General features: G+C 64.6%; 1 protein-coding gene across 3 annotated transcripts in view; it reads right to left on the reverse strand.

Annotated features, from left to right (window-relative positions):
• PRKAR1B (protein kinase cAMP-dependent type I regulatory subunit beta) overlaps positions 1–13,115 on the reverse strand; it is a 62,081-nt gene that overhangs the window by 37,900 nt on the left and 11,066 nt on the right. For all 3 annotated transcript variants that reach the window (XM_036239966.1, XM_036239967.1, XM_036239968.1), the window contains exon 3: positions 12,340–12,431. In XM_036239966.1, the coding sequence (XP_036095859.1) occupies positions 12,340–12,431 (92 nt within the window). The remainder of the gene's footprint in view (positions 1–12,339; positions 12,432–13,115) is intronic.

Genomic DNA, 13,115 nt, shown 5'->3' on the forward strand with positions numbered 1-13,115 from the left:
AGGAAGCCACCCCAGAGGTCAGGAGACCCCAGAAGCAGCCAATGGTTTCTGCAGACAGTCCAGCAGAGGAGACTGGGCACTGCAGGCGCCCGGCCAGGCCTGCCGCCCACGCTGTGACCGCACTCGGGCTGGGAACCTCATCACAACCCTGCACCGAGGGCTCGGGCCGGTTCCCGGGAGCCCAGGGGAAAAGCCCCCGCATTTAGGGTGGCCCCCGCTCCCCGAGTTCAACAGAGGCCGGGGGAGCTGCCTCCAAGGCCCGCTCTCCCGAAACTTGAATTCTGGGTCTTTTTTCAAAAACTCTGTTCCCTGAGGAAGAGACCAGCTGCCTGAGGTCACTCCGGGCTGCCCGGGAGGCATTCCGGCAGCAAAGCCAGGAGATGAGCCGAGGGCCCGAGAGAGTCAGCCCACTGCAGACCTGCCTGGGGTTCAGGCCTGGGTCAGCTGGCCTCCCCACCGGCCGGCGGGACATGGCGGCCAGCACACCTGCTCCGGGCTTCAGTTCCTCGGGTACAAGTGGGGGCAACCTCGCCCGACCAGCACAGAGGTTTGCAGCATGCCACGTCGTCATACAACCCTGTCCTCACCTTCTCCAAGAAGTCCTCCAGGACTCACACACACACACTCACATCCATCAGTGCTCCTCGGTCCCCACACCCGTCGGCAGCACACTCGAGTGTGCCCACTGCCCCCGCCCCCGTCTGGACCCTGTGGGCAGGGCTGTTGTGCAGTGTGACCAGTGCCAACCCCAGATGGATGAGGAGTCTGTCGCCATAGCCACCTGGTCACCACAGGGCGAGTGGCCCCGGGCCCACACTGCAGCCCAAGGGCCCCTCCCAGAGGCCGCCCAGGGTCGGGAGGGAGGACAGGAGGGCCTGGAGGCGCCCCAGCCCTGGCTGCCGTCCTCTCCCCCATCACCCCCAGAAAGGACTGTTTGTGGGTAAGAGGCACCTGCTCACTTTAAATGCAGCGGGCCCGCGGAGCGATCACGGGGTCCAGGCAGCGGGTGTGTCCTGACCCCCAGACCCCTCCAGCACGTGGGCAGAAGACGCCCATCAGGGCTCCTGGGGACGCCTGTGTTTGCTTCCACGGCTGCTGGACGGATCAGCGGCTCCTGGGCGGTTTCAGAGGGCTGGGCACAGGCCCTGGCCACGGGGGCAGGGCGCCACCTGGGCAGACAACCCCAGCAGGCGAGGTGGGTCACTGGGTGCCAGCATCTGAGGGGACCCAGGCGGTGGCCTTGCTATGACAGGGCCAGCCCCGGCTGGTCCTGGTCCCTCCCTCCCCCCAGAACTGTGCCTCATCCCGGCCTCCTCTGTCCCACAGCTGGACAGTGACACCAGGTGGCCGGCATCCCAGCCAGCGGCTGCCACAGGATGTGAGCAGACGGCAGGTCCTCTCACAGAGCTGATTGGCCAGCACGGCTCTGGGCGGGGCTCCCTGTCCGTCTCCCGCCTCGGGCTCCGTCTCTCTGGTCTCTCTGCCTTTTTGTGCGTGTCTCTCCGTCTCTGTCTCACTCTGCCCTGGCGCAGCGTGGGCGCCACACGCCTCACCCCATCCTGTCTGCAGCACCCCCACCAGCAGCTGGGACCAAGGGAAGGAGCGGGCAGAGTGTGGGGCAGGCAGGCCTCCTGCCCTCCTCCCGAACCCTGAGCTGGTCGTGGGCCCCCCACAGCAGGTCCTGCCTCCTTGGGGGTATCAGGCAGCAGGACAGGTCAGAATAACTCGGTGACCATGGGGCCCCAGAACCAGGACCTGTGGCCGCACCCCAGCTCTGCTGCCCACGGGCGGTGTGTACCCCCCCCCCGGGTTGGCCCCCACTCCTGACGTAACTGTGCGGGCAGAGGACAGACAGGGCTCCAGGGCTGCTGGAACCCAGCCCCGGGACGGCACCCCAAGAACGGCACCCCGAGTGCGGATGGAAGTGTAGACCACGTAGACTGAGTGGGGGCTGCAGGTGTCGCCGTCACTCTGAGACTCACGGGAATGACCTGGGCGGGACAGCTGGGCCCCGCGTGGCCCTCCCACCAGCCCTGCTTGGGGCCGGGCCCAGCCCCAGGACCATCGGGCACACAGGCTGGTAGGAGGACACCTGCCCACGCAGGCCGAGAGGGCGAGGACAGAGACTCCGCCTGAGGCTCGAGTCAGGTGCGGATTTGGGCTGCGGCGTGACCGGCATCACAGTGCCGTTTCCTGGATGACCTGAAACAGGTCACACACCCAACGGAGCCGCACACCCCTCAGCAGCATGAACACCCGTTCGAGGACCCCGTAAACTCATCACCAGCCAGGTCAGCAGGGCCACCGCTCGGGAGAAGGTGGGACACTCACCCAGGGACAGTCTCCACTGAGAGCACCGAGGTGACCCAGCCCCTGAGAGGGGAGGGGTCCCGCCCAAACCCACCCACCTGGTCGGGGGCAGGGGGACGCACCCTGGAGTCCGGGCCCTCACTCACTGCACGCTTGCACCCCCGCACCCCCTCCTCAGAGCACCAGACGCCGCACAGGCTCGGCAGGGCAAGGTGTCCCGTCTGCCGGCAGAGACCCTGCAGTCCCTGGAGGGGATTCAATCCACCCTGTGCTCCGAGGCTCGGCTTCCTCAGCCGCACACAGGGCTGAGCACCAGCCTCCTGGGGTCATCGTGAGAGTCGACGTCTCCGCACACGACCGCCGGGCCAGCCTGCCTGTTCCAGTGCCTGCGCCGCCTTCCCAGCGGGACTCGGACTCACGGATCCTGCTCAGGGGCTGGGCCCTCGGCCCACGGCAGACACCCCATCTGCCCGCAGGGCGGACCCGAGAACGACGGCCCAGACAGCTTTGCTGACCCCCCCAGCTCCTCAGCTGGGCTCATTTCACTTTAAACCCCACCCCGTGCCCAGAGGAGCCGTGTGGCAAGCGTCTGACCACGGAAAACCTTCCCCCGCACTGGTCCCAGAGGCATCTTCAGAAGCCTGTGAACACAGCTCACAGAAGTGAAACGGTTTGGAATCTCCCCATCTGGCTGCAGACAACGTGCGTGGTGGTGCCCAGGAGGCTGTGCCCCGAGGGGCCAGGGCACACGGCACAGGCACACAGCACAGGGGCACACGGCATGGGCACACGGGCACACGGGCACACGGCACAGGCACACGGGCACATGGCAGACTGCACACGGCACACGGCACACGGGCACACGGCACATGGGCACACGACACAGGCACACGGGCACACGGTACATGGACACACGGCACATGGCATGGGCACACGGTACATGGACACACAGCACAGGGCACACGGCACGGGGTCCCTCCGCCAGGCCCAGCCAGGCCTTCCTGCACGGCCACCTGCCCACACACCCCTTGCGGCTCCCACAACCACACCCTTCTTGTCGTGGAGAAGACACTACCACCCCCTGGAGGTAGTTTACCTACAGGAAGGCGAGCCTGGCGCCCGGCGCTGCGGACACTGCGGGACGGAAGGTCTGCACGGGGGAGAGACCCCGCTCGGGACTCGGAGCCTCGACAGGGACACACTGTCCGTTCTGCATCCGGCTGATGGACAAACGCGACGAACTAACATCCCCACAGACACACCGCGGTCCCAGGAGGGCCCAGAGCGAGAGGGGTGACACTACCTGGCTTCGGAACTCGCCGAGGCCACGGCCACGGGGTCACGTCCGCGGTGCTGGGGCAGCGACGGCCTGCGGAGCGGTGGACCGGCCCTGAGCCCAGGGACACTCACTACGGCCGCTGACCTCCAACAGGGGCCAAGACCACCCAACGAAGAAAGAACTCGTTCCACCAGATGGTGTCGTGACAACGACACACCTCTCGTCACACACAAAAGGGGCTCAGAGGACACAGACCTCAGTGGAAAAGGTGAGGCCACGGAACTCTCAAGAGGAGAGTAGGAGCCGGTCTCCGTGAACACGGGGTAGGCAGGGTTCTTCGCCATGACAACAAAAGCACAACACGTGAGGAACAGCCTGGCCAGTTTGGCTCATCGGTTAGAGCGTCGGCCCGCAGACCAATGGGTCGCGGGTTTGATTCTGGTCAAGGGCACGTACTCGGTTGCGGCTCGTCCCCGGCCCTGGTCGGGTCATGCAGGAGGCGGCCAGTGGATGTGTCTCTCTCACATCCATGTTCCTCTCTCCCTCCCTCTCACTCTATCTAACAATAAATAGAAAAATATCCTCAGGTGAGGAATAATAAAAAGAAAGAATTGATCGGATGTCATCTAAATTGAAAACTTTTGTCCTTTGAGACACGGTTGAGGACACGAAAGCATCCGACAGACGGAAAACGGTCTGCAGGCACCTGCACCTGTCAAGTGCCCAGAACATACAAGAACTCCCCAAACTCCACCGTCAGAAGACCACGGGCTCCGAATGTGAGGACGGGAACGGACACCTGCGGGAGAAGCCGCAGACGTAAAAGCACAGGAGGCGCTGCTCGGTGCGAGCAGCTCAAAACCACACCCACGACAGAGACTCGACTCGGGAGGGTTTGTGGGAACGGGGCCCACCCCACCCCGGAGACTCGGGACCCCGCCCCACCATGCAGACGGGAGGGTCAGCCATGCGGACACTTTGGACAACAGGTGGTCCCTGTAACAGTGAGAAGAAAGCGAGCACAGGCCCAGGACTCCTCCACCGGGACCCCCCGAGGGGAGGACGTCGGTGCCACAGAGACACGCACAGCCCTGGCGGACAGTCCATGACGCCCCACGGCCGAGGGAAGAGGGAAGGACCCCGTGCTTCTCTCCCTCCACAGCCCAGATTTAGCCTCAATCAAATCAAGGACTTTGTGGCCACTGTCAAGAAAAAGAAAGCATTTTCTCACCCAGAAAGTAAAAATAAGGAACATGTTCCTGGGGTGGACAGACAGGGAGGGCGGTGGACGGACAGGGAGGGCGGTGCTCCCGGGGCACCAAAGGGTTGAGGAGCTAGGCTGTGGCGTGCTCCCCCCCCCCCCAGCTGTTCCCGGGGGAAGCCCATCTCTGTCGCACTGAGACTTGTGGACGGAGCTGCCTGGTGCCTGGGTTTGCGGGGATGGCCCTGTGCGGGGGCCGGGCAGAGAGGTGCCACCGCAGGACGCTGGAACCCTAACACTGCTCCCGCTCCCACCGCGGATGCCCGAGATCCCCCCGTGGGCGGGAGGTTGTTTAAAACAGCATCTCGCAGTCGTTTTCGTTGACAAACAGTCACCAAAACGCTTCTCATGACACCAGAAGACACGGGTTCCCTGGAGGGAAGAACTCACCCCGGGGTCGCCCACCCTGCCCACCTCAACAGGTCCCGTCTGAACCCCGCGCAGGCAGTCGGCTCCACCTCCCAGTGGGCGCTCACGACAGAAACCTGGGCGCACTTTCCTGACACCCCAAGTCCTCAGGGCACCCACACAGCCACCTCCTCACAACTCCAGCATCCGTGCCTGGCCAGGCCCAGGCTATGCTCCCCCAAGAACGGCTACCCCGTCTCAGTCTGGTGTTCCTTCAGACACACAGTCCTGCCACGCCACCCCCCGCCTCCCACGCACGGCAGGGCCCGGCGCAGACCCCAGACACGCGGGAACTCGGTTTCGTAAAGCACGTGGTTCAGGTCAGCAGGAAGAGTTGGCACAACCGGCTGTTTGGGGGAAAAATTAAGCTGGATTTACATGTCCTCAAACCAAAATAAAATTCCTAGAGAATCAAGGGTTTCATCACGAAAAGAGAGAAAAAACTGGGAAGATTCTAAACAAGGTCCCAGGTGGCCCGGCCGGCGTGGCTCAGTGGACTGAGCGCCGTCCCGTGGGCTGAGAGGTCCGGTTCGATTCCCGTCAGGCCACGTGCCTGGGTTGTGGGCTCATCCCCAGTAGGGGGCGTGCAGGAGGCGGCCGATCAATGTTTCCCTCTCTCATTGGTGTTTCTATCTCTCTCTCCCTAAAAAAAAGTCAATAAAATCAAATTATAAAAAATAATGATAAAGTTAAATTGAATTTAAAAGGTCCCGGGTGTATTTGTTTCTTATCTTGGCGTACGGAAGGCCTTCCAGAGAAGAACACGAGACGCGTAAAGGACTGAAAAATCTGCCAAAATTAAAACCTGTCCATCGACAGACGAATGGACACAGGCAGAGAGGCCCGCCCGGCCCCTGGAGCACCAGGCTCAGGAAGGAAGGGGACGCGGACGCGGACACGCCGAGGGACCTGGGTGCGTGTGCTGGGTGACACGGGCCAGACGGTGGCGGACACACCGTGCGACCCCACTCTGCGGGGACCTGGGGAGCCGGTCCAGGGGCAGGAGGCAGGCGGTGGGTGCGGGGCTGGGGGTTCGTGCTCGATGGGGAGTCTGCTTGGGGAGAAGTTCTGGAGGTGATGGTGGAGGGTCACACGGCAGCGTGAATGATTTACTGCCACAGACGTAAAGGTTAAGTGGTGAATTTTATGTTTTATCACGACGGGAAAAATTTAACTTCCATGTGACAGAAGAATTTCTCTGACCTCGAAAGACCGAAGACCAGCTGCGTATTTAGTCAACAGCCTAGCTTTGTTAATTTACAGATAACTCGTGAAAATCAGCAAGACAAGTGATGGCAAGTCGACGAAGGAAACACGGTGATGCGAAAACCAGGCCATCTTAGGAGCACGCAGGCGGCCACCTAGCAGGTGGGCAGAAGCGAGACCTCTTCCCCTGAAGGACCCACCCCGCCCCCGCCGCACAAAATGACCACGCGGGGCCTTGTCCAGAGGTCAGCAGTTCGGGGAGCCCTGCAGCCGCCCCACCTGGAGGTGCAACTTCCCCAGAAGCCGGCAGAGTGGGGGAGGAAGAGGGAGGGCGGCCAGGGCACAGCCCGCACTGCTGGGCCAGCAGAAGGTCCGGCCGCCTTCCGGACACCCTGCCAAAGCGTGAGGCCCTCCCCAGGACCCAAGCGGCAGACGCCTGCGAAAGGAACAAGGCAGGGCTGGGGACAGGAGGCCATGTCCAGAAAGACGGCACCAGAGGCTGCTCCGTCCGCGGCCCTGCCGGACCCTCCGCTCGAGTGTCCCCCCCGACCCCGAAGGTCTGGCTCAGAGGTCGCTGGTGGGGTAGGGAGCCCCGGCCCTGAGGGAGAATGGGCCCTTTCTTCCTTTGCGACCCCCAGCATCTAACAGACACCCATGGGCAACCCAGGTCGCTGAGAGGACAGTTCACTTTTGAAACACTGTCCCCACTGGGAAGGACCGTGGGGCAGGACAGGAGGGGACGGCCGTGTCCCGGGGCCTGAACTGCACAGACACAGAGCTCAGCCCTCCCACCAGGGCTCACATCCGGTCCGGTCGGTCCCCCTGGGACCCGGACAAGCGACTCCAGCCTCCCCCTGGAACATGGGGAGACCTCGTCCTCGACCCCAGGTGGCTGGCCACGGAGCGGGGGACACCCAGGGACACCGCAGACGCCACTGGCTTTCTCAGAGGAGGCCGGGCGCTCGGGACTGCGTCAGGAAGGTGGCCACTGCCCACCCCCTGAGGAATGTGGAGGCACCTGCGTCCTCTGAGCCTGTGTCCCCCGGCCCTGAGGGGTGCTGGGCGGGCCGCGGATGGCACAGGTCTGGGCGGTGAGACCCTCCTCCCAGGCCACCTGCCGTCACCCTGGCCCGTTCCCACAGCCTCCCGACGCCCAGCCACCTGGCGAATCCCTCACACCCTGGCCGGCAGGCAACTCAACTATTGTTAGTGACCAGGGCTCGAGGAGGAGCCGAGCTGGGACTCAAGGGGCCCTCAAGTCTGAAAGCCAGGGCGTCACTGTGGGGGGGGGGTGCAGAGGCCAGCTCACCGCCAGGGGCATCGTGCCCAGCATCCCTCCAGGACCCCGGTCCCCGGGGTATTCTGTCCGAAGAAATGACCCCACTTCTGCCCCTAAGCAACAGCCGCGGGGCCCCCACCCCTTCTCTGCGCCCCGGCGCCCACGTGTGCGTGGCGGGCACCTCGTGTGCGTGGCGGGCGCTGCGGCAGGGGCCCTGGCATCCCAGGTGCTGTCAAGAGGGGAGCGGGCTGGGTGTAAGGGAGCGGGAAGCGGGGTTCTGCCGCAGACTGAGGCAGCACACGCCCGGCTCAGACACAGTACAGTGCTAGGGCAGCGCAGCCCCAGCAAGATGCCCACAGGCTGCCAGACGGGGCGCCCAAGGCCCCTTCCCCTCCTCGCCCACGGCCAGGTGGGCCGTGTCTGTCTGTGCACCTCGATAACACAAGCCCCGCCTACCCTTCCACAGAACCACGGGGCTTCCGATCAACCTGGAAAGTCTGAGCAGGTGGAAAGGCAGCGAGCTGGGCGTCGTCGTGGGCGGCAGGTCAGCCCCGCCCGGCCTCATCCCAGCCAGGGTTCAAATCCCAGCTTCTCAGCGCTGTGCCCGCCCACCCAGCGGCACCGTGAACCTCACCCGCCCGCACTGTTCCAACGAGACCTCGGCGCACGTGAGGCCCGGGCCTGGCTCCGGGCGGCTCATGTGATCCCAGCGGCAGAGCCAGCTTCCTGCCTCCCACAAAGCGGAGCGCGGCCGCCAAACCCACCGGATTCACGCGGCCCTGGGCGTGCTCGCCCGGAGCCTCTGCCCAGAGGGGGCCTGGCTGTGGCCAAAGGGAGACAGAACCCTTTGCATGTTCAAGTCGTTAAGTGTCTCCTCGGACGCGGGCTTGCGTTTTCGACGACTCTGTTTTCCAGTCCTGCCTGGAGGGAGGCAGCAGGCCCCAGCCAGGGCTGAGCCGGGGGCAGGGAGGGAGCAGAGACCCCTCGGCTGCCTGTGATCGGCTGCCTGTGATCGGCAGCCAGGCAGCCGCGTGTTTTCCCCATCACCTGGGGACCTGGGCCAATCTGTGGAAAAACAGGCTGCGCAGATATGCGGGTGGGAGGAAGCCGGCCACAGACAACAGGAGGCAGCTGCAGGGCCAGCGGTGGGCCCGCCCGGGGCCTGTTTAATTAGAGCCGCAGAGAGCGGGGCCGGCTGCCAGCTAGGCCGCCCCGGGTGAGATGCCCTCCCCTCCCGCCGCCCGCCTGGCGGCCGGTAATGAGGCCTGGACCACCCACACCACACACGGTGCCCCTAACCGGCTCCTGGGGGGGCTCGTGCGCACCATCTCCAGGGCCCTGGTCGGTGAGCCTGGAAGGGACCCGAGTGAACCCAGGGGTTCCCATCCTCCTCCACCAGGCCCAGGGCGTGCCCTCCAGGCCAGGCCAGGCTCGTGGCCCTCAGGGCTCCAGAGCACCTGTGGGCCACCTCCTGAGGCTGTCTGGGCCCCTGACCAGAGAGCAACTGCCCCAGGTCCCAGGAAGAGTGTCATCTGCCTTTGCTCAGCAGCTGACCCGGCAAGGAGGCTACACCAGCCCCCGACCCCGCAGTCGCTCCCCTGGAGCAGCTCAGCTCTGCAGAGGGGCTGGGAAGGGGCTGGCCCGGTGTGAGGCACCTGCTGCCCCCCAGTCCCTCCCCTGGAGCAAGGGGCCTCCCCTCACTGGTCCAGAAAACCCTCTCTGCACTGAGGGGGACAAGGCGGCTCCCAGAGTGCTTTCTGGGGTGTCCTCAGCCCAGAGCAGCCGCGTGGAGGTCCAGGCCAGCACCAGAGGGCAAAACGCTTCAAGGGAGAAGCCCGCTGACTTGGACGACCCTCCACACAGCAGTGGACCTGCAGGAAGGTGACGGTGATGGAGGCAGTGACAGTGACGACGATGGTGGTAACCATGGTGACGACACACCCACGGACACGACTGCCTTCCGTCCTCACGGCAACCCTCACAGAGGTGCTGACTCTCCTCCGACACCCGGGCGGCGTCACCCCACAGCCTGTGATTCCTCCCCAGCCGGCTCCTCCCAGCAGGCTCCTGAACACACTTTACACTCCGGCACGAGTGTGCGGGGGTCTCCTGTGCTCTCTCTCACTCCCATGACCCAGGCTCAGACTGCCCAGGACACCAGGGACCCCACACCCCAGGACAAAGCCAGGGGTACCCATTGCCCCTTCTCCTTCCCCTCCTCGGTGCCCGGGGTCCGTCGTCAGGGGGAAGGGAGGGGCCTGGAGTCCAGAGACTCCTGTTGGGACCCTGGCTCTGCTGTGACAACAGGGGTGACCCTGAGCCAGCAACACCCTTGTTATTTACAGAAGGGGAAACGGGGGCCCCGTGCCGTCGACATGGGCCCAGAGAACACCTCCGACAAGCGCCCACCAGAAGCGTGGCCCCCCAGGAGCGACACGGTCGGAGGGCGGTGTCTGCCCACAGCCAGGCCCCGTTGTCTAAGGAAGAGCGTCAACATGACCATGACGTGTTTTCCACACGCATGTGTCTCCACACGAAGCAGGAACAGCCTGGAGGGAAGACGCACCCCCAATGGCGGAGCAGACCCCAGCCTGTGGCAGCGGGTGACTTGCCCTGAACCTGAACTCCGCAGGAGGGGCACGAAACAGAGGTGTGCTCGCCCGCAGTCGGCTTCTCTGCCGAGGACCAGGCCAGGAGGACGCGGCCGGGCCGGGAGAGAACCGGGCTGCCTAGCCCACGGCCCGAGCCTGCACGGCTGAGCCCGCTCCCCGGAAACGAAAAAGCCACCCATTTGGACGCCACAGGGAGACCTCCGTGGAAGGTCGGGGGCCAGTCCCTGCCCACCCCCCCTGGAGCCTGTTTCCTGGACCGTCCCCCTTTCTTCAGGGGCTGTGGCCAGAAAAGGGAGCCCGCCCAGTTCTGAGACGGCAGAGTTTTCCTCTGTGCCAAACCAAAGACCTGAAACACACGCGTGAGAACCTTGCTCCCCGTCAGCCTTGCGCAAAGGAGCGTGTGACCCGCCTTCTGCTCCTGCACGTCCGCCCACGTCCCGACCCAGCGGCAGCCTGTGGGGGGGCTCAGGCCCGGGGCCCCCACCTGCAGCTGGGGTGCCCGGACGCAGCCTTCAGTCAGCTTGCACCTGGGCCACCCTGGTCCCACACGACGAATTTACTGAACCAGCGAGGGCCCCCGGGAGGGGCAGCCGGCTCCAGGAAGGGGCGGCTGGAAGTTCCGTGGGGCTAAAGAGACACTGAGTCTGGTGTTTCCTAAAAAGCTGCACCGGACGACTGCTGGCCCAGCAGCTGCACCCGGGGGGGGGGGGGGCACACACCCGCTCCCAGCAGCAGGTGCGAGTGACCGAGCTGCGGGCAACCCCGCAGGTGAGCAGACTGGGGTCCGTCCACGCCACGGAGCATCACTCAGCCCTGAACATGGAGGGGCCGGCGGCTCGGGGGCCAGAGCATCGTCCTGGGCACGGGGAGGGCGCAGGTGTGAGCCCGGTCAGGCGCGAGCGGGAGGCAACCAGCCTTCTCCCTCCGCAGATCCTCGGGCGAGGGCCGAACTGCAGAAGGAAGGACATTCTGACACACGACATGGATGGACCTTGAAATCACTACGCCAGGTGGAAGAAGCTGGTTTCAAAGGTCGAGCGTGTGACTCCGCTCACGGAAAAGCCGGAACAGGCAGACCCGTTGACACACGGGGCTCACAGTCCGCCCAGAGGGCCGTCCCCCGAGGCCGGCACAGCAGTGTGAGTCAGGGGGCCCTTCCCCGAGGCCCGAGGGGCGAAGAGGGCCGTGGTCTGTGTGACCTCAGCCGGAGGGTGTGGCGTGTGTCCCAGGAGGGAGCCGCTCGGGCTCAGGGCCGGGGACAGTCTGCAGACGGCCGGCCTCTCTGGACCTGAACCTGTGACAGCAGCACCCAGATCTGAATTGCAGTGTGAAGTGGTGTTTACACTCGGCCTGGACAGACGCCCGCTTGAGGCATCTGGGTCCACCTGGTGACCAGGACGCGGCTGCCACCGGGTTATGGGAACCAGAACCGTAGAAACGGACTGGAGGCTCAGCACCAGTACCAGCAAGTGGACACCGAGGGGTGGCCGGGCCCGGGGGCCTTGCCTGGGACTCCTCTCCTGCCTGGTGCCTGCTGTGTCCCTCCCAGGACGCAGGTGACACTACACTCAGGGCCCACGGGGGAGGCCGGGACCCACCCACGGGTCTGGTCCCAGCCGTCACCCCTGCACAGCCCTCTGCATTCGGGGGTCCAGCGTTGGGTCACATTATCATTGGGGCCGGGACACGCCCACAGTGGGTGCTCACCACCGGCCCTGTGGGACCTTCGGGTGGTAATGGCTGACCAGTGTCTTTAATTCTGAGCCCACACCTTTCTCTCTGAGAAAAGTCCAGGCCACTGGGCAGCTCAGGAATTTCCAGAAAACCAATCAACTGGAAAAACATGGGGTCCTATTGGTAACGGAAGAAATGACACCGCGAGCGCCAGGCTGACCCACGCCCCCCCAGACGGGGTCACCGTGACTCACGGCCGTGGCCACGTGGCCCGGGAAGCGCCCGTCCCCGCCTGCCCTCCGGGTCCTACCTCCTCTCGTTGTCGTCCAAGTGAGCGAACAGCACGTTCCTGGAGATGGCCTTGGCCAGCGCCGTCATGGTCTTGTAGTCCTTGGGGATGACCTGCGGGCGTCAGCAGCACTCAGACCCGCGGCACCCCGGCCACCTGCCTGAGTCTGAGGAGCCACGGGACTGAGACCACGCCGCTCGGCCCTCGGCCGTCCTCGGGGACGGCCACCATCGGCAGCGGCAGGCGAGGCTCCGTGTTCATTTAACAAGTAGAAAGGAGCCCAGCCAGTGTGGCCCAGTGGCTGGAGCGTCGGCCCATAAACCAAAGAGTTGCGGGTTCGATTCTGGTCCAGGGCGTGTACCTCGGTTGTGGTTCGTCCCCGGCCCTGGTCGGGTCGTGTGGGAGGCAGCCAGTCGATGTGTCCCTCTCACACTGATGTTTCTCTCTCCCTCCCTCTCTACCTGAAGATAAACAGAAAGACCCTCGGGGGAGGATTGGAAAGGAAAGAGAGGACAAGGAAGCGGGGACCCAGGGGGCTCGGCACGGCCTGAGGCTGGGCCCCGGTGGGCTCGGAGCCTCCCCACAGGGGCTGGAAGGTCCCGGGGGTTACTGTGTCTTCATTGATTCTTTACTTCCCTGTCTTCTAAGGTAACAAACACTTTACTTAAATATTTGAAAACTGAAAAAAGAGACAAAAGGGGCCCCACGGACCTCACCCTTCTGGGGGAGGAGGAAGGGGCGGGGGGGATGGTGGGCTGGAGGGGTCTGGATGTCTATCAGCCAACCCGCGGAGCCCC

The sequence above is a fragment of the Molossus molossus genome, unplaced genomic scaffold (assembly GCF_014108415.1).
Source record: "Molossus molossus isolate mMolMol1 unplaced genomic scaffold, mMolMol1.p scaffold_m16_p_4, whole genome shotgun sequence".
In the NCBI taxonomy this organism is placed as follows: Eukaryota; Metazoa; Chordata; class Mammalia; order Chiroptera; family Molossidae; genus Molossus; species Molossus molossus.